This window comes from Furipterus horrens, unplaced genomic scaffold, assembly GCF_987537825.1.
Source record: "Furipterus horrens unplaced genomic scaffold, mFurHor1.1.pri manual_scaffold_3, whole genome shotgun sequence".
NCBI lineage: Eukaryota > Metazoa > Chordata > Mammalia > Chiroptera > Furipteridae > Furipterus > Furipterus horrens.
In genome coordinates this window covers 26,527,127-26,546,907 of record NW_028327173.1, presented here as the reverse complement: position 1 = coordinate 26,546,907, position 19,781 = coordinate 26,527,127, and the positions used below count along the sequence as shown (strand labels likewise).

At 40.9% G+C, this 19,781-nt stretch overlaps 1 protein-coding gene and 1 non-coding gene across 3 annotated transcripts in view; both read left to right on the top strand.

Annotated features, from left to right (window-relative positions):
• The first annotated feature begins 300 nt into the window (after positions 1–300).
• On the top strand, positions 301–406 carry LOC150014675 (U6 spliceosomal RNA). Its single transcript, XR_016510215.1, has one exon. It is a non-coding gene; the product is annotated as a U6 spliceosomal RNA (small nuclear RNA).
• A 4,368-nt stretch (positions 407–4,774) lies between these two features.
• Positions 4,775–19,781, top strand: part of TRIT1 (tRNA isopentenyltransferase 1) — a 36,825-nt gene continuing 21,818 nt past the window's right edge. For both annotated transcript variants that reach the window (XM_090269178.1, XM_090269179.1), the window contains exon 1: positions 4,775–4,974. In XM_090269178.1, the coding sequence (XP_090125304.1) occupies positions 4,801–4,974 (174 nt within the window). In that variant the 5' untranslated portion in view covers positions 4,775–4,800. The remainder of the gene's footprint in view (positions 4,975–19,781) is intronic.

Below are 19,781 nucleotides of genomic sequence, written 5' to 3'. Positions count from 1 at the left end.
CAATAGTAAACATCCTCTGTGATTCTTTGAAATAGGGAAGTCGGGAAAAGAAACTGATTGTGGTTTGGGGCACAGAGATTGAAGTGATGGGGTCATCCAAAACAGAGGAAGTGGGAAATGTAACACTGAAGCTTTAGAAAAGGGTTTGAAATGAAGATAAAGGCTTGAAATGCATCGGGATATAAAGATGATGATGGCCCAAAATGCCACGCCATGAGAGAGAGAATGGGCCAGAGGAGTACAGGAGAAAGCTCAAAAGAGTCCCGAGGTGCTCGCTTCAGCAGCGCATGTACTAAAATTGTAATGATACAAAAATAAGTAAAATACAATTGGAACAATACAGAGGAGATTAGCATGGTCTTTGTGCGAGGATGACATGCAAATTCATGAAGCATTTCATATTTAAAAAAAAAAAAAGCCCTGAGACTAGAACTGGCAAAGACCTCTGAAGGCTCTGCATCTTTTGACCTTTGCACCTCCCCGACTCCAAGTTTGCAGTCTTCAGGGATGCTCCGTGGGTATGCAGGCTCTCTTGGAGAGCTGAGAAGGCCCAAAGTGAGTACCCTTTGAGAGTATTCTAGTGTGCTCTGAAGCAAACCCTGTATGTAACTTAACTGTAGGTGTAACATAAACTCTACAACATGGTGAGCTCTATTCTTTTCCTTGCTTGATTTGAGTAATTCTGATGCTCCCAAATTTGAACTAACCAATCACCAATGGAAACAGCAATTCACCAAACCAATGGAAGGTGTGATTACTCACAGGCACTATACTGAATTGTATAATATCCACTCCCCACCCACGGCCAAATTCAGGTTTATCCAACATGCAAACAGAGAAGAGGGCCATGTTAAGACAGGGGCAGGACCAGAGTCATGCTGCCACAGACCAAGTAATGCCAAGGATTGTCAGTGACCACGAGAAGCTAGAAGAGGCAAGGACGGATTCATCTGTAGAGGGAACCACGGGAGCATGGCCCTGTCCACACCTTGATTTTGGACTTCTGGCTTCCAGAACTGTGAGAGAATGTTGTTCTGTTGTGTTAAGCTACCCAGTCTGTGGTAACTTGTTATGGCAGCCCTAGGAATCTAATACAGGCACCAAGTTCATCATGAAATATCCCCACAGGAAATATTTTTTATCTAGGATGCCTAATTAGTATGGGGTTAGCTTGCAAAGGCACCATGGGATGTACCAAAAAGCTAGCGTTTGTCTTTGATCCTACTTCTTTTCTCTTACCTTGGAAATAGACGCTTCAGTCCTCCCATGGCACATTCTTCCTTCTGTCCAGACCATGACAAGCATCCTCCAGAATTCCATCCTGAATGTTTGAGCTTTCTGGATGCTTCACTTTGAATTGAACTTCCACTCTAATGGTTTCACCAGTAGTGGTCTTTTTATGTTTCTTTTTCTAAAATATTTTAAAATAAATACTTATTTTTTTGTTAATATTTTTAAAAGATTTTATTTATTTATTTTTAGAGATTGGGGAAAGGATGAAGAAGGGAAGAGAAACATCGATCAGTTTCCTCTTGCATGCTCCCAACCGGGGACCTGGCACTCAATCAAGGCATGTGCCCTGACCAGGAATTGAATTGACAACCTTTTGATCTGCAGGCCGGCACTCTACCCACTGAGCCACACCAGCCAGGGCTGAAATAAATTATTTAAAATATGCAGAGGATAGAAAATAATATAATAAACAATAATGGGTCATCACCCAGATTTCCCATTCGCCTTCCCGCACTTCTCCCTTTCTCCTTTTCTGCCATGTTCCCATGTGCATCCAACCCAATGCACTGCCCTCAATTTCCTAAAGAAGATGAAGTAAGTGCAGAGGGGCCCACAGTGACTATATATCTGCCCCAGGGTACAACACGCACACACCAAGTGACAATTAGGTGGCTGGCTGTGGACTTTCGGAAGGGCAGACAAAGAATTATTACCCTCCAAGTAATCTGAGCATCCCTTGTACTTCATTCCTACATTTTAGATTGGCTCTTCCAGACTGAGCCTACCCCAACATTTTTGCCTTTTATATGAGAATTTTTTTACCCAAAATAATCTGTAAGCAGTGGAGTATGTTGGAGATGGGCTTCTGTGTCCTTCACCTCTGCGTATATACATACACTTTAGATGAGAGACTCCCTTTCCTCTTGAGCTATCTTTCAGAATAGATTGAGCTACATCCCATCCGACCTCATAAAACGGGAAGAGGGGGTCAAAGCTAATACCTGGGCACGACTACAAACAGCTTTCCTGACTCCCTTTTGTTGCCTTTTGTGTCCTTGTTACCCTACAAAGCTTCCCAATTAGAGGATTTTATGTTGTTTTTTTTAGAAATACTTAACTCTTGGTCATAGACTTTAATTTCCCAATTTTCCTTTGAACTTAATCTCTCCAATTAGGATTTCAAGTTACAGATTATACCACAGGAACTATTCTTAGTGTAATTTAGAGTTCAGAGGGTCATTAGGGAGACAGAGGTACAAATAAAATATCAAAAAGGTATTATAAAAGAAGTTCCCATTCTCTTTGGTAATACTGGCAGAATTACAATGAATGGAAATGGTACGATGTTTTTCTCACTTCTCATTTGTTTTGGACCATGGACTCCATTCTGATTTAGGAGTATTTCCTGCTCAGCATTTTAGTGATAATTCTCCCCATGGTCTACAGGATCCCTGGTCTCTTTGTTTCTATAGCAACAGTCCTGTGTTGCTTGGCTAGAAGCAATTTTCTGCTGCTGTGGTAAAGCCTCATTTTTTCATTTCTTTCTCCACAGTTGCCTTGGCAACCAGCCTCTCCTTCTTTTGGTCTCAGTGGTAAATTCCACCCCCCTCTTTTTTCCTCTTTCTAATAACAGTCACCTGGTCGTGCCTTGGACAGTGCCTTCCCATCTGTGAGTGAGCATACTCTGTCATGGTCATATTGTCATCATGAAATTAGCCTCCCTTTTGCTTTATTTGCATCGTTTCTCCAGCTTGTCATCTTTCTGTTGGTTGCCATGGTAACTGTACCCTCTGAAAGTCTCCAGGCAAAGGCTCCACAGTTAACAACCATCATGTTGAGAGTGTCTGCCAATATGTGGCCACACACTTTGATTTCAAAACCAGCCCCAGGCAGGTACCATAAGCTGGAGAGAGCAAGGCTTTTGATCAAAGCAGGTTGGATTGAGAAAAGGAGGTATAGGGATCATAGGATCTGGTGTTCTCCACACAAAAGGTGGCTACAAGAGTGGCTATTATGCCAATGGTGACTCAAGTGATTGAGAAATGTATTCACAGTTATTCCAGGCAGGCCACATATTGGCAGACATACTCACATATGCTCTAAACTTCTAGGAGTAACTCCTCTGGCCCAAGGGATCCTGGTGATGTGATCTGAGAGTTAGATAGAGACAAGTAATCTCAGGCAGAAAGCAATTAACTCTTAAATTGGCTAAGAAGGGGTTAATACAATAGGTATTTAGATGCTTTTACACATTATTGAAAATGTCTCGGCCCTTAGGCTGCTGCTCTTACCTCTTTAGTAAGGCAGATGGGGTGTTACTATTATAAAAATACAAAGTATTCAACAAATGGTGGTGGTTAGGTGCCAGGGCATTGTAGCAGACACTTTTCAGACATTACTTCATTTTCTCCCTATGGTAATCCTGAGAGGTATTTACGATACAAAAGTTGAGGCTAAGAAGTGAAGTTATTGTGTGAGGCCACACACCTAATAAGTGACCAAGCAAGAGTTTGAACCTAGGTCCATCTGATTCCAAAGCCCTTCCTCTTCTTTTCTTTTTCTTTTTTTTTTAGAGGGGAAGGGAGGGAGGGGGAGAGCAACATCCATGTGAGAGAGAAACATTGATTGGTTGGTTACCTCTTGCACACACAACCCAAACCAGGGATAAACCCACAACCTTGGCATATACCCTGGGAGTTGAGCCGGTGACTTTTCAGTTTACAGGACAACACTCCAAATGAGCAACACCCGTCCAGGGCCCAAAGCCTTTCCTTAAAGGTGTAGAGTCCCCTGGATTTTGGTCCTCTCTGGTCCTAATTTTCATCACCCCTGCTTTTAATTTGAGGATTGCTATTGCTTAATCCTTTCTGTCTTCCTTATTGTTCCTCTTCATATTTTGTGGGTTGTTTGTTTTTCTCTGTTCTCACCCCATCTCTTGCATCCTTTCTCCAAAGAGATGGGAAGTTTTGCCCTGCCTTCTGACTGTGTCTGACTGCCTTGTGAGATGAAAACATTAAAGCAGCCACTCTTGTCTGATAACAGGGAGATGTGATCCTGGAGAATGCCACGCCTCTAAGCTGACTGGCTCCAGCACCAGATAGGCAAGCCATTCTCCTCTCCATTTAACAGTATTGGGTGCCTATTCGGTATCAGGTACTGTGCTAGGTACTGGAGATACAGCAATGACCCAGACAGAATCTGTTCCTTGCTTGTTGGAACTAACAGCCTGGAGTGGAAAGTCAAGACAAAAGACAAGAGTATTCTCCATTTATAATTTTATATTGTAATCAGTGCTATGAAGAAAAATTATTGGGTGCTGTGAAAGAATAATAGGAATAGATCTATTTTAGATAGGACTGCCATCCCCCACGTAAGAGAGTTGGTAGTTGACGCTCTGACACCAGCTAGTTGATGGCAGTCACGTCCGGAGCTTCTCAAGCTTGGGGACCTCAGTGCCGCAGGTCACCCCTCCTTTCACATTCTCCCTACTGAGCCCCACGTCTGCGCAGTCGCACTGCCGGTTGTCATGGGGACAGCTGCTTCCGCGCAAGCGCAGATGTCTTCAAGATGGCGGCGGCGGCGGCTGCACGAGCAGTTTCTGTAGGACCTGGGCTCCGGGGTCTGCCACGGACGTTGCCTCTTGTAGTGATCCTCGGGGCCACGGGCACCGGCAAATCCACCCTGGCGTTGCAGCTAGGCCAGCGGCTCGGTGGCGAGATCGTCAGCGCTGACTCCATGCAGGTATGACAGTGCTCTGGGCCCTGGCTTGTGAAAACCGGGGGCCGCGTGCAGGCCTCTGGCCAGAGTGATTACCCTGTGGCATGGGGGTAGTGAGTGAACCCCGAGGCTTGTGGGGCGGAGGAGGTAGGTGAAGAGAATCCGTAATTACTAAGCGCCCACAATCTGTCAGAGATAGTGCCAGGCGTTTCTCTTTCATCTCATTTCTCACGACATTACCGTTTGGTAGGTACTATTATCTCCATTTATGGATGAGGGAATTCACCTAAGGGGGTGAAACAGACTTGCTCCGTGTTAACACAGCCAATAGGTAGAGGAGATAATATTTGAACCTACAAGGTTGACATATAGGCGTCCAATAAATACCTTTTGAGTGAAAATTATTCTAGAGTTTTTGCTATTTAGAGTGCCCAGCGACACCAGATAAATCGGTTACTATTTATGAGTTTCTGCTGAAGGAATGGAACAGGGTGGATAGTCAGGAGACCTGGATTGTGGCCCCTAATCGGCCATTGGCCAAGTAACCTTAACAATGTTGCGGGATTTTTTGCACGTTATTTACCTGTTAAGTGGAGAAAACACTACCTATCTCACACGGCTGTGGTGATTAATAACTGAGATTATGAGTGTTAGAATGACGAGAACGAAGCCCAGGATGGCCTGTTCTGAAGAAGGCCAGGAACTTGATACATGCTTGTTTTAAAAAGCTGAGATTAAAAAAATATAAAAATGCTGAGATTTTTAACCTACTGGTCATTGGGAAACAGAAGGCTTTGTCCTCTTTGAGGCAAAGGGAGATTCAGAAGGAGTGTAGCACACCTGGCACCTGGAAGCATTTGTGTTCGGATTGAGAGAAGGTGACATTTTGGGTAAATCTCCGATGGAGGAATTACCCGTACTATTTGTTGAAAAGAATTTAGTTAGAATTTTTTATAGAGTAAATAAGTTGCTTGATGTGAAATGCCAGGTGCTGAACCTAGAACCTGATGGGTACTTGGCACGGAGGGGCAGCCCTCCCCACTGTACCTCATAAACCTCTGAGCAAGGCTTCTACCCTCATTAGATCAGTTGGGTGACATCAGCACACATGAAATGATTAGTATAATTTAGCAAATATTTGTTCACAATCTCTATTTTGTGCGAACTTGGAGAGATACACTTTAGCTCAAATCTCAGCCCTTTCTTTTCTAAGGTATAACTTCAGCCTAACCTTTTCATACCCTTGTTTTCTTCTGTAAAATCGGAAGAATAATACCAATAATACAAATTATTGTGATGATTAAATGAGATAAAGTATGTAAAGCACTTAGTACAATATATGGCACGTAGTAACTGGTAAAAATATGGTAGGTGCTATTCTGGCAGGTGTGGCTCAGTTGGTTGGGTGTGTCCCACAAACTGGCAGGTCTCAGGTTCGATTCTTGGTGAGGGCACAAGCCTGAGTTGCAGGTTTGGTCCCCAGTCAGGGCACATGGAAGAGACAACTGATTGATGTTTCTCCCTCTCTTTCTCCCTCTCTTTTTCTCTCCCTTCCCTTCTCTTTGGAATACACACACACACGCACACACACACACACATATATATTATATATATGTGTGTATATACACATATATTATGTGTGTATATACACACATAATATATGTATGTATATTACATCAGAGAAGGAAAACTCTGACTCCAAAAAACCTCCGCTGCCTTGCGGCATACCTCTTCAGGGGAAAGGCTAAGGGAGTAAACCCCGACAGAAAATCCGGAGCCGGAGTCCCTAAGGCGGTTTGACGTTGTAGTCAACACCGGCAACTCCTGCGGCGCACCTGAAGCCAAGCTGTATTGACTCCGTCTTTCCCTTGGACCCTTCAGCTGCGAAGAGAGGGGGGGCCTGCTGCATGGGCAACAGCAGACCCTCCATATCACCCTGCCCAGGCTCTGTAGCTTCAGCTTCACTGGAGAGGACACTCCAGCATCATCGCAAGATGTCGATTCAACACGGGAGGAGACAGATACCCTGTCACTCCTGAGTCGGACTGCACAGCCATTCTCGGCGGTGCAGATAGACTCTTAAGAAGCTACACCATCGTCTCTCGAGACGGACGGCTGCCGCCGCCGCCGATATATATATATATATATAAATAGGTAGGTAGGTACTATTTTCTGAAAAGCCCTCTTGGAGAGACAAAACCATAATCCCTGTCCCCAAGAAATGTTAGTCCAACTAAACATGAGACAAACAGTTATTAAGTGTTTGAACTGAGATAATGATGCTTTGCAAGGTGCACAGGGTCAGGAGAAGAGAGGCTATAAGTGTTAAATTTTATGATAAACCATAGAGTTCCAGAGAAGGAAGAAATTAATGAAGGGTGGCCTAGTTATGGAAAGCTCTCTGAAAAGGGACTTGAAAGGTAGGTGAAGTTTGGATAGATAAGAAAGGAGAAAATACTTGTTGACCTGCTTTATGAAATTGGTATATCTTGTTCATTCAAATTTTTCCTGTGATTGTAAGTAATTAGAATATGAGAATTAAATTTCTTCTTTGGGATGCCATGAGGATTAATTAATGTATGATGATTATTGAGCTTTCTGAATCAGCTATAGGTTGTATTTAATTTTAGTTGTATCTTGGTCCTCATTGGGAAATTTTGTTACTTTTCAGTCCAAATAATGAAATAAAGTATCTCTGCCCCATTCACTGTAAAGATGCCCAGTTTTTCGTTTCTGTCTCTGCTTACCATGCCCACGGAAGGATAGTGCTGCTTTGCTTGTTTGTAGTCAGTGGAAAGAGATGATGCTTTTCAGTGACTTGAGGTTGACTTGGAAAATTTTTGGTAAGCATATGAACAGAATGACATTTAAAAATTTTTTTTATTGATTGATTTTTGGGGAAAGAGATACATGGATTTGTTGTTCCACTTACTGATTGATTTTTGTATGTGCCCTGACCTGGGATAATACGTGCAATCTTGGCGTATAGGTAGGATGCTCTAACCAACTGAACTACTCAGCCAGGAAAAGGACATTCTTAATGGATCACCAGCTCCAAATGGTCTTTCAGACCATTTTCAATTTCAAATAAATTTAAGACAGAATAATAATAATAATAACTGAAATTTGTATAGCACTGTTTATCCTCACAAGAACCTTGTAAAATAGACGTTATTATTTCACAGATAAGAAAAGTCTCAGGGTCTTAAAATAAGTAGCCAACCTGAAATTGAACATAGGTCTCTCTGCTTTCCATGCCCAGTGCTTGATCTACACAAAGCCATCCCCTTTAAATGAAGCAGGAGTTGTGGGATTCAGTCATTAGAGAGTATTTCTTAACTTGTATACCACTTTTCTTTCACAAGGGTTTGCTGCATTTTGATCAGGATATGAAATGTATTTTAGAATTCATATTGTGAATCATAGTATGAATTTCTAATGATGTCTGTCAAGTGTAGTGTTGAACTTAGTGTCGGCTATATGATGCATTGCTTAGGGGCATAAAATGTGCTGCAACTAGATAGAGATAAATTTTTTTTTTTTTACGTGAGAATTTTTTATTTCTCATGTCAGAATATTTTGGCATCTCATGTATACCTCTGCTTACTAGTTATAGTTGCCAGGCTGCTTTTGCTCTGAGAAATCACCCAGAGAGCAGTCTAAAATTTTACACCAGGTTTATGAAGGAAAGGAGGAAAAGGGGTTAGAGGTAAGAGGAAAACTCCCGAACCAACTCGAGGGCCTGTTGGAGTCTCCTTGAGATATAATTTAATGTCAATAATTCAATGATAGCAAAGAGAATGTTTACTGAAACAAAGGGGCAGCTTGGCCTTGTGGGGAGCCTAGACAGAGCAGTAAACTTCTTTGTTGTATGTAATAGCTGCACAGACCAAAGGGTGACCAAATGGAAAGTGTGATAATTAGAAAGTTTTTTTTTAAGTTTCCAAGTTGATCTTTTTACAATCCAATATTTGCATTTTAATAATCTCTTTTGGAATACTGTCTGGAATTTTGTATTTCAGAAGTGTTCTAGTAACTCAGACAGGATTGTAAAATACTGCCTTAAATCTTAAATTGTCTTGTACCTCATACTAGGGCTGTCATTTCTTTGTCCTTAGTTAACTATAGTGTCACCCCAAGGCAACCCCTACCAGGGCACTTCCATCCAGGGGAAGTGCTTGTTTTTGGTAAACATTGATGAAGTGCTTTTAAATATTGAGGTAGCTTCTTCAATGGAGTGTTAAGGGTGGTATGTCTATGGTGATAATACTCTCATAGAGCCTGATACTTAATGACTTGCTTCCGTAGCTAGCCATGTAGCATCTGAAGGTTCTGCCTAGCCTCTTGCTTCCCATTCTTATGTGTTATTGTTGAGCGGAAAGTCAGAACTACTTGCTTCAGGACTCCTGCTATGTTCTGTGGATTCTGCATGGCAGGTCTGGCAAAGTGAGAAACAACATTTGAGCTTAATTTTCTAAGTTTTTTAAACCCCAGTTTCACAAATTATAGAAACATAAATATTCTCAGTCAGCAGTAAGAGTCTAAATTCAGGGAGGGGCAGGTAATACAATTCTGTTTTCCAGGATGGAAAAACTGAGGTACAGAAAGATTAAAGAGCAGGATGGAGATCATCCTGCAAAAGACACTTGCACACCTGGGAATTGGATCTGGGCCTTCTAACTAGTGTAGCGTCTCATATATTGCAGGAAGGTGATACTGAAGGTCTTCTTTTCGGTCTGAGTCTTTTTCTTGGCATGTAAATTCAAGGTACAATGCATTGCCTTCTTTGGATGAAACATTTGTACTGAGAAACTTAAAGGCACTTGCCAAAAGATGTACAATGACTGCCTGAAAATACAGGCTACTAACTGTATGCCAAGAGAAAATAAACAAAGTGTTCTATTTGGGTTTATAGCGAGGAAGTAACTCTAATATCAGTCTCAGTTCTTCAAGTCCTAGGAGAAGCAGTAGTCATACATAGGAGCAGAGGTCCTTTTGGTTTGTGTTTGTCTAAACCTACAAGAGGAGAAGCAAATGATTTTTTGGCAGTCTGACTAGTAAACAGGCTGAGTGACATTTAATAGATGTGGAGTTCTGTTTTGTTTTGTTTTGTTTTGTCTGCTTTGGGGTGTAATTTAGAAGCAGTGTTTTTTTACCAAAGGACTATTGTCCAACAGTGCTCAAGGGAGACCTGGGATGCATGGGAGAGGGATATGAAAGGAGAGTTGGGATGGATAGTGGATTTCAGAGGCTTACTAGGATATGAAATGAAAGTCATCAAAACCTGTTAACCAGAAGACATGGGGGCTGTCTGGAGTCAATCTTTAAAAAAAAAATTTTTTTAAAGGTTTTATTTATTTATTTTCAGATAGAGGAGAAGGGAGGGAGAAAGAGAGGGTGAGAAACATCGATTGGTTGCCTCTTTCAGGCCCCTAACTGGGGACCTGGCCTGCAATCCAGGCTGGGAATTGAACTGGTGACCTTTGGGTTCGCAGGCCAGCACTCATACCACTGAGCCACACGAGCCAGGGCTCCTTTCCTTTTTTAAAAATGTTTTGTCCTTTGTTATTACTTATTGTTTGCGCCTTTTTTTTGCTTTGTGGAGGCAGTCTTAATTGATTGATGTATTGATTTTTAGAAAGAGGGAGAGAGAAAAAGAAACATGGATGTGAGAGAGAAATACCTATTGGTTGCCTCCTGCATGTGCCCGCACCAGAAATCGAACCCACAACCTTTTGGTTACAGGATGATGCTCCAACCAACTGAACCACCTGGCCAGGGCTTATTTTCCTTTTTTAGTGGGTGTGAAAGTGGTGTCTCATTGTGGTTTTTCCTTTTTTTAAAAAAATCCTCACCAGGAAGACATGTTTATTGATTTTAGAGAGAGGGAAAGGGAGGGAGAGAGGGAGAAAAACATCAGTGTGAGAGAGGAAGATTGGTTCCTGATTCCTGATCAGGACCAAACCCGTAACTTAGGCAAGTGCTGGCCTGACTGGAATCAAACCCATAACCTTTCTGCTTCCTCATAAGGCCCAACCAACTGAGCCAAACCAGCCAGGGCTCATTGTAGTTTTGATTTGCATTTCTCTAATGGCTAATGATGTTGGGCATCTTTACATGTGTTTGTTGGCCATTTGTATATTTTCTTTGGAGAAACATCCATTTAGGTCCTTTGCTCAATTTTAAATTGGGTTGGTCATCTTTGTTGCTGAGTTGCACACATTACATTTCGATACATATTGCCAGACTGCTTTCAAGAAGGTTTGTACCAGTGGTACATCTGCTTCCCCTCAGCTTTGCAGTTTGTGTATTAGCTATCTTTTTCATGCCTGATAAACAAGAAATGGATTTCCTTTCTTAGGTTGTCTTTTCTTATTTTTACTTTTTAAAATTTTATTTATTTATTTGTATAGACAGGGGAAAGGAGGGAGAGAAATATTGATGGGTTGCCTCTCCCACACCCCCAGCTGGGATCCTGGCCTGCAACCCAAGCATGTGCCCTGACTGGGAATCAAACTGGCAACCTTTTGGTTTGCAGGCCAGCACTCAATTCACGGAGCTACACCAGCCAGCGCTAATTGTCTTTTAAGAGTACATTGATCATTTGTTTTTCTGTTTTGAAATTCCTGTTCATACCTGTTGTGTCTGCTTCTGTATATGTAATGGTTTTAGTTCTTGTGTTTTTTTGATTTGTAAGAGCTGTTTGTGTGTTGCAATTTTTAACCCTTTGTACAGTCTCGTGTATTGGAAGCATGTTTTTTAGTTGGTCATTTGTCTTTTGACTTTTATAGATTGTTTCTTACCATATAAAAGTGTTTAATTAGTATATTCTTGTACACTTTTTAGGAGTACAAGTTAGTTTTAACGTTCTTTTAGAAAGAGTTCTTGTTTGAAGTTTATAATTCATTAATTGTTGGAACTTACAGATGTAAATAAAAAATGATGTTGATTCTCTAGTGTAAACAAAGATGTACCCAGGGCCTCTTTGTCTTCACTGTGCATTCCTGTTGCTCTTCTTGTGGAGACCTTACACGTACGTGTAGGTAATTGCAGATGAGATATGGGATTCTGTAATGTCCATGCTTAGGTAGGTCTGCATACTTTTGGTTAGCTATCATAGTCAATAGTTTCCTTACTCTTTTTGTTGGGGGGGAGGATTAGTTTATGTCTTGTTGCATAGCACAATCCTTGTAACAGTGGTTCTCACCCCCCAGCTACACACTGGAATCATATGCAGAACATTAAAAAAGACTGATGCCTGGGCTTATAATATTCAGTAAATAGCTATTGGTTAGACTTAGATGATTTGCTTAACTCTTCAAGTGTCAGTATTCTCTCCTAATTTATAGTTAGTATTTATTTGTCCTTACCTGAGGACATATTTTTTTATTGCCTTCAGAGAGAGAAGAAGGGGGACAGAGAGAGACAGAGAGAGACATCAGTTGCCTCTTTGTACTTACCCTGACCAGGGATTGAACCTGCAACCTGAGTATGTGCCCTGATGGAAATCGAACCCACCACCATTTGGGTTATGGGAAGATACTCCAACCAACTAGCCATACCATCCAGGGCTAGTTAGTTTTCTTATTTTTATTTTTTAAGATTTTATTTATTTATTTTTAGAGAGGGGAAAGGAGGGAGAAAGAGAGGGAGAGAAACAGCGATGTGTGGTTGCCTCTCACACGCCGCGCCAACTGGGGACCTGGCCCAAAACCCAGGCATATGCCCTGACAGGGAATTGAACCGGTGACCCTTTGCTTTGCAGGCCAGCACTTAATCCACTGAGCCACACTAGCCAGGGCACTCGTTACTCTTATAAAAAATTTTTTTTAAAGATTTTAAAAAATCTTTAAAAGAGAGGGACAGAAAAATTGAAGTGCACAAGAAACATTGAAGTTGCTTCTTGCACGTCCCCAACTGAGAACCTGGCTCACAACCCAGCCATGTGCCCGGACTGGGAATTGAACTGGCAGCCTTTTGGTCTGCAGGCTGGCGCTAAATCTACTGAGCCACACAGGCCTTTTGCCCTGGCCCATGTGGCTCGGTTGGAGTGTCATCCTGTACACCAAAAAGTTGGGGGTTCAATCTCCAGTCAGGGCATGTATGGGAAGCAACCAATCAATATTTCTCTCTCACATTGATGTCTCTCTCTCTCTCTCTCTCTCTCTCTCTCTCTCTCTCTCTTTCTCTCTTTCTCTCTCTCTCTCTCTTTCTCTCTCTTTCTTTCTCTCAAATGAATAAACTTAAAAAACATTTTTTTATATATTGATTTTTAGAGAGAGAGAGACATCAATTTGCTGTTCCACCCATTCACACATTTATTAGTTGACTCTTGTGTGTGCCCCTACTGCAGATCGAACCGACAATCTTGGTGCATCTGGAAGATGTTCCATCTAACTGAACTGCCTATCCAGGCCATTAATCTTTATTCTTTTTTTCTTTTTTGAGATTTTTTGTTGTTGTTGTTGTTATTTTATTTTTTGAGATTTTAGTTATTTATTTTTAGAGAGAAGGGAATGGGGAGAGAAGGAGAGGGAAAGAAACCTCAATGTGTGGTTGCCTCTCACGCACCACCAACTGGGGACCTGGCCTGCAACCCAGGCATGTGCCCTGACTGGGAATCGAACCAGCGACCCTTTGGTTTGCAGGCCGGTGCTCAGTCTGCTAAGCCATACCAGCCAGGGCTAATCTTTATTCTTATCTACTGCGTTTTAGTCCCAGCTTTGCCACTAACTCGCTGTATATATAACTTTGGACAGGTACTGCCCCTCTCTGGGCTTTAGTTTCCTTTTTGGATACATTAGGGAGGAAAAACTGGATTAGTCCGGGGACCAGCAGACTTTCATTAAGGTCCAGGTATTAAATAATTTAGGCTTTGTGGGCCATACATTGTCTAAAGCTTTTTCAGCTCTGGTATTTTGTGGTTCTCTTCTTTTAAACCCTAGGCAGGGGTCTTACAAGAGCAAAGAAAATCTTGTTTAACCTCCACCAGTTAAATATAGATAATAACAAGCATTTATATAGTGCTTACCATCTGCCGGGCACTATTCTAAACATTTTACATATATAGGGTGGGGCAAAAGTAGATTTACAGTTGTTTGTATGGAAAATAATGCAATACTTAATAAATAATAGTTCAAGAATAAACTTCTGTGTACTCACAACTGTAAACCTAATTTTGGCCCACCCTGTATTAAGTCTAATTCTTAGAATAACTTGTTGCTATTATTACATCCATTTATAGATGATAAAACTTGAGGCAAAGAAAAATTAAATTCCCAAATAACCTTCCAAATAAAGGTTATAGCTGTATATTAGAGCCAGAATTTGAACATAGGCATTCTGCTTCTGTTATACTCTACTGCCTCTCCCTAACTTAGGTGCTCCAGTAATGGAGCACTTCAGCTATTATGCTCTATCACAGGTATTGTAAGATAAAATGTCACTGGAACCATCAAAAGTGGGCAATCATGAGGCTGTAAAGATGGCCCACAGAATGGAAAATATTATTAATTTATTTTCTCAAAAGAACCCTTTTTTTTTTCAGTCTTAGTATTACAGTCACATGGCATTGTCTGTGTATATACATTTCCATCTTTCTATTATACTTACTCTTTTAAAAATATTTAATTTATTTATTAATTTATTCGATGTGTGAGAGAAACATTGATTGGTTGCCTCTCACATGCCCACAACTGGGGAACTGGCCTGCAACCCAGGCATGTGCCCTGACCAGGAATCAAACCCGTGACCTTTCGATTCATAGGCTGGCACTCAATCCACTGAGCCACACCAGCCAGGGCTATCTATGCTTACTTTTTTAAAAAAATTAAATGTATTGGAGTAACATTGGTTACAGTTCTATGATACATCATCTGTATATTGTGTTGTGTGCTCCCCACTCAAAGTCGTATCTTCTTCCGTCACCATGTATTTGACCCCTTCACCCTTTACTGCCCTCCATCCCCCTTCCCTCTGGTAACTACTACACTGTTGTCTGTGTCTATGAGTTTGTTTTTTAATAAATATTTTATTGTTCTATTACAGTTGTCCCAGTTTTCCCCCCTTTGCTCTCCTCTGCCCATCCCATCTCCAGCTCCCACAGACAATCCGCACCTTGTCCATGTCCATGGGTCATTCATTGTCTATGAGTTTTTGTTTGTCTTCTGTCACACTTAGTCTTGAGACCCTTGAAGGGGTTCAGTGTATGGTAACTGTCTTCTCCTCAGCCTCTGGAAATTTAATTTCATTTTAGTAGGAATTCAGTATTTCAAGCAAGCAAACAGACCAGAGTTAAATGGGGATAAAAATTCTACTGATAAGAGGCAGCAGAAACAATTTTGTTATAGGCAGCACATCTAGGCTTTTGTCCTGTTTCTGCCACCAGCCAATTATATGAGGAGGGGAGCTCCCTGAGCCTCAGTTTTCTCAAGTATAAAATTTCAGGTGATTGGACTGGATGGATGATTTCTGAATTTCTTTATATCCCTGCTTTGCAGGTGGACTTCTAAGCAGCCCTGCTGCAAGGGTTCTGTTCTGCATTGCAAAGTTTCTCATGTTTTAACTTAAAAAATGTGTCAGTTTTGCATTCTCTGCCCTAATCTGTCTATTTGGATGTAAAAATGTGGCAAATTCCTTTTACCACTTAGTAAGATTGATACTCAGGAAGAATTCATACATATATATATATTTTACATATCCGTTTGAGAAGCTTGGCCTTATGATTGTAGTCCCTTTTCCCTTGAAGAGAGATAGGCATAGGAAGAATGAAAGTCATGATCTGCACTAGAAATTTCAAACCACTCCTCTCACCATACTGACTGAACAAGTCAGGTAAAGGTTCTCCCACTTACTGAGCATCTTAATCTGTCTGATTTATTCAGTAAGCCTGCAGTTGAATTTCTGACAGAGCTAAAAGGAGTAGTTACCTGCCATGATGTTCCTGCAGCTAATTCATTCTTTCTTACCTAGTAAAGTGTAAATTAAAAAATAAATAAAAGCGTCATCTTTTATTATGAAAGTTAACCAAGAGACTGACCTTTTCCCTACTCTTCAGTCTCTCTTCAGTTGAATAATCAAATTCAAATGCCTTTAATCAGAAAGAACAATCAATGCTTGTGAGTGCCAACATCCTTTAAACAGATAATTTTTTCTTTCATCCTCCTGTGCCAAAACTTTTCTGAAGCTCAGACTATGAGAAGAAGAAGCGATGTTAGATGTGAGGACATTGAGGTTTCAGGAGAGCAAGTTGATTTCCCAAAGTCACAAAGTTGCTTTGTACAGAACAGAGATTAGCAGTATAGTGGAAAAAGAACAGTGACTGTAGTGTAAGAAGATGTGGACTCAGAGTTTGCCTTTGCCACTAACCAGCGGTGTGACTTTGGGCAGGTTAACCAATGTGTCTAAATTTCTATTTCCTCATTGGTAAAATGAGGGCAACAATTTCATAGGATATGAAACTCAGCATAGGATCTAGTACCTGTACCTCAAGACATGCAGTATTCATTGAGTTTATTCTCTGTGTAGTCTCTGTGCTAGGTGCTGGGATTAGACATAAAATACACAATTTCTTTCTTCAGAGCTTGTAGTCTAGTGGGGGAGATAGAAATATTTTAAAGTTATGTAAATATAAGGTAAGTTCTGTGATGGATGTAAGTGCAGGGCACTGTGGGAGCACAGAGGGCAAGCGCGGATGGGGAGGATTAGGGAGTCATCTTGAGGCAGGCTTTTGTTGGGATGTAGTGCTGAGTGTGGGGCTGGATGAGATCACATTTTCACTTTAGGAAGATCACTGGCTGCAGTGTGGATGTAAACTGAGGGGTTATACTCTAAAGGTAAGAGGATCAGTGAGGAAGCTGATGGAATAGTCTAGCTGAGAAATAAATCATGAAGCCGTCAGTTGATATAACGGCAGTGGGAAATGTGGTTAATGGTGATGAGCTTTGATATACTTTTAGGAACTAATGTGGATAGAAGTTGAGACATTGGAAATGGGGGCAAGGGAGACAGATACTAGACATATCACTTTTAGATATGTGGTTTAATTATTTGGGTGGTTCACTCAAGTATGGCTGGGAAAATAAGTAATTCAATTTTGGACATATCAGGCTTCAGGTGCCTGGAGTGATGATGATGATGATGATGCTACCGAGCTAACATTTCTTGACTGCTTCTGTACATGGCAGTGTCCTATTCCATATGCTTTGTGTGTATTAATTATTCAATTTTCACAGTTACCTTTTGAGATTTGATTTAAGATTATTCTCACTTTATAAGTAAGAAATTTTAGGTCCAGAGGTTAAATAATTTGCCCAAATTTTCATAGCTATTATAGTAAGTGGTATAGCCAGGACTTAAATCCAGGTAACCTGGCTCCAGAGTCCCTACTGTTAACCCCTTCACTATATTATCTGCCTCTCAATGATGATGGGAATGTTCACTAGGCAGATAAATATTGAGGTCTGGTATCATGAGAGAGAGTAGAGAAAGTTTATAGTACAGAAATGGCAGGTAAATGCCCTAAAAACTGCCATATCTCAGTTTTGTTCCCATGACATACATTGCTAATAAATTAGGAACTAGCCTCAGTAAAGGAAACTGAAGAAGGGCTAGTGAGATAGGAGGAAAAGCTAGAGAGATCGGTGCCATCGAAGCCCCAAAGGAGAATGATTGATGAAGGAGAAAAGAGCTCAATAGTATCAGATTGTGTTTTTTCCATTACATATTTTGGGAGCTTAGTAGAAAAGTGTTATTTTGGCAGTCAGGTTCATTAGTGATCTCAAAGAGAGATCTCCTTGGAGCTGGGGAGTGGGGGCACCTAGCAGAGATGTTTGTATGATATGATCCATAATCCAAGATTGTGGTTTCAAGGCACTTGTAATCCATAGAGGCAAGAAAGTGATTGAAGGACTTCAGGATCCAATTTGGATTGGGAAGGAAAAGAAGTCAAAAGGGGGAAGATAACTTGCAGGGAAGGAACTGAACTATGGGGGCAGTTTTTACTCTTGTTTGTGGAAGGCTTGTGTTGGGGCATCAGAGCCAGCCAGCACTCAAGACAGTGCTCTATGATCTGCCCAGTGCCCAGGATACTGCTAAGTAACTCATTAGGGCCACCCTACAGCATGAGTGGGATCTTTAGCTGTACATGTAAGATTTTGGTGAGTTTTTCCAGGGTGAAATTTCTTTGGTTCAGGGATTCTCAACGTTTAGGCTATTAACATTTTTGGGCTGGGTAATTCTTCGGGGATGGGGAGTTGTCCTGTGCATTGTAGGATGCTGAGCAGCACCCCTGGCCTCTACTCACTAGTTGCCAGCAGCAATCCCACCCCTGCAGTTGTGACAGCCAGTAGACATTGCAAGCAAATGTCCCCTGATGGTTTACAACCACAACTCTAGATTCTGCTGGTTTTCCTCTTTGTCTCTGTTGAGATTTCCCTCACCTTCCTAAGTGCCTCTGGGCAGTTCAGCTCTGTTGGTTTGGAGAGTTCCCGTTATTTCAGCCTCAGCCTGTGGCCTTTTCCCAATTTTTTTTCAGTCTGAAAGTAAACTCTCACTATAGGTGAGACAAAGAGGTATATTTCCCAATAGTACCAAGTTAGATACCTAGACCATTAAATGTTTAGGGGTTATGGTATTTAGAAAAGATTGTACAGTCAAACTTTAGTATCTCCCTTATTAACTTATATCACATATCTCTTTATAGTACAGTGATTTGTATCTGTGTGTCTTACTAGCCTGAACTCCTTGAGGACGGGGACCCTTTCTTAGTCTTCTTTGCATGCCTACCATCTTGCCAAGTACCTGGCACATAGTGACTTTCAGTAAATGTTTGCTGAAATAAGTTATGTTGATAATTGGTTAAGTAGGTTAAACCTGTAATTTTTTAGTGTTTCACTTATCAGGCCTCACAAAGAGGCCAGAGTTCCCTTAGTATTGCCAAGATCTGATTTGTGCAAAAAGAATAATTTTATCCAGTAATTTTTATGTACGGAGATCTCAGGTGTCCTCAGGGAGAATGGGAAATGGAACAGTGACATGCTGCTTTTTGAAAAGGAACACAGACCCTTTAGCTCTCCCTGGCACCCAGGACTGACTGTTCTGTAGGTAGAGTCACGCCGAAAATATGATTGAAGCTAGAAATCAGGCAAAATGTAACACAGTGAGCTACAGATCTAATCTATTTTGTTGGAAGAATATTTTCTAGGCAGGTAATAAAATAAAAATACTGATTGTGGCTTTTACAATAAATATAATTATCTTTATAGACCAGAAGTAACATTTACAAAATTGAATTTTGTTTGTTTGTTTAGATATTTATCCTTAGTGCAAATGTGTAAAATGTTGCTGTGTTTTTGCTTTTTGGCTGGGCATTGATTTTAATTGATAAATAATGTGCACCATACTTGCATAATTCATAACTGTATGGTTCAGAAAATTATCAAAATGTGAAAGTACCTGTGTAACCACAATCTAGTTCAAGAAATAGAACATTGCCAGCCCTCTCAATAATTTTGAAAATTACCATATGATCCAGAAATAATTCTTCTGAGGATATATTAAAAAGAATTGAAACCCAAGTCTTATTATTGTGATAAAATATACATAACATAAAATTGACCATTCTATCATTTTAGGGGCATTAAGCACATTCACATTGTCCTGCAACTAGCATCACCCTCTGTCTTTTTCATCTTCCCAAACTGAAATTCTGTATCCATTGAACACTAATTTACCCCTTTGTCTGCTCCAGCCACTGGCAACCACCTTTCTACTTTGTATCTCTGAAATTGACCACTCTAGGTATATCATATAAGTGGAATTGTACAGTATTT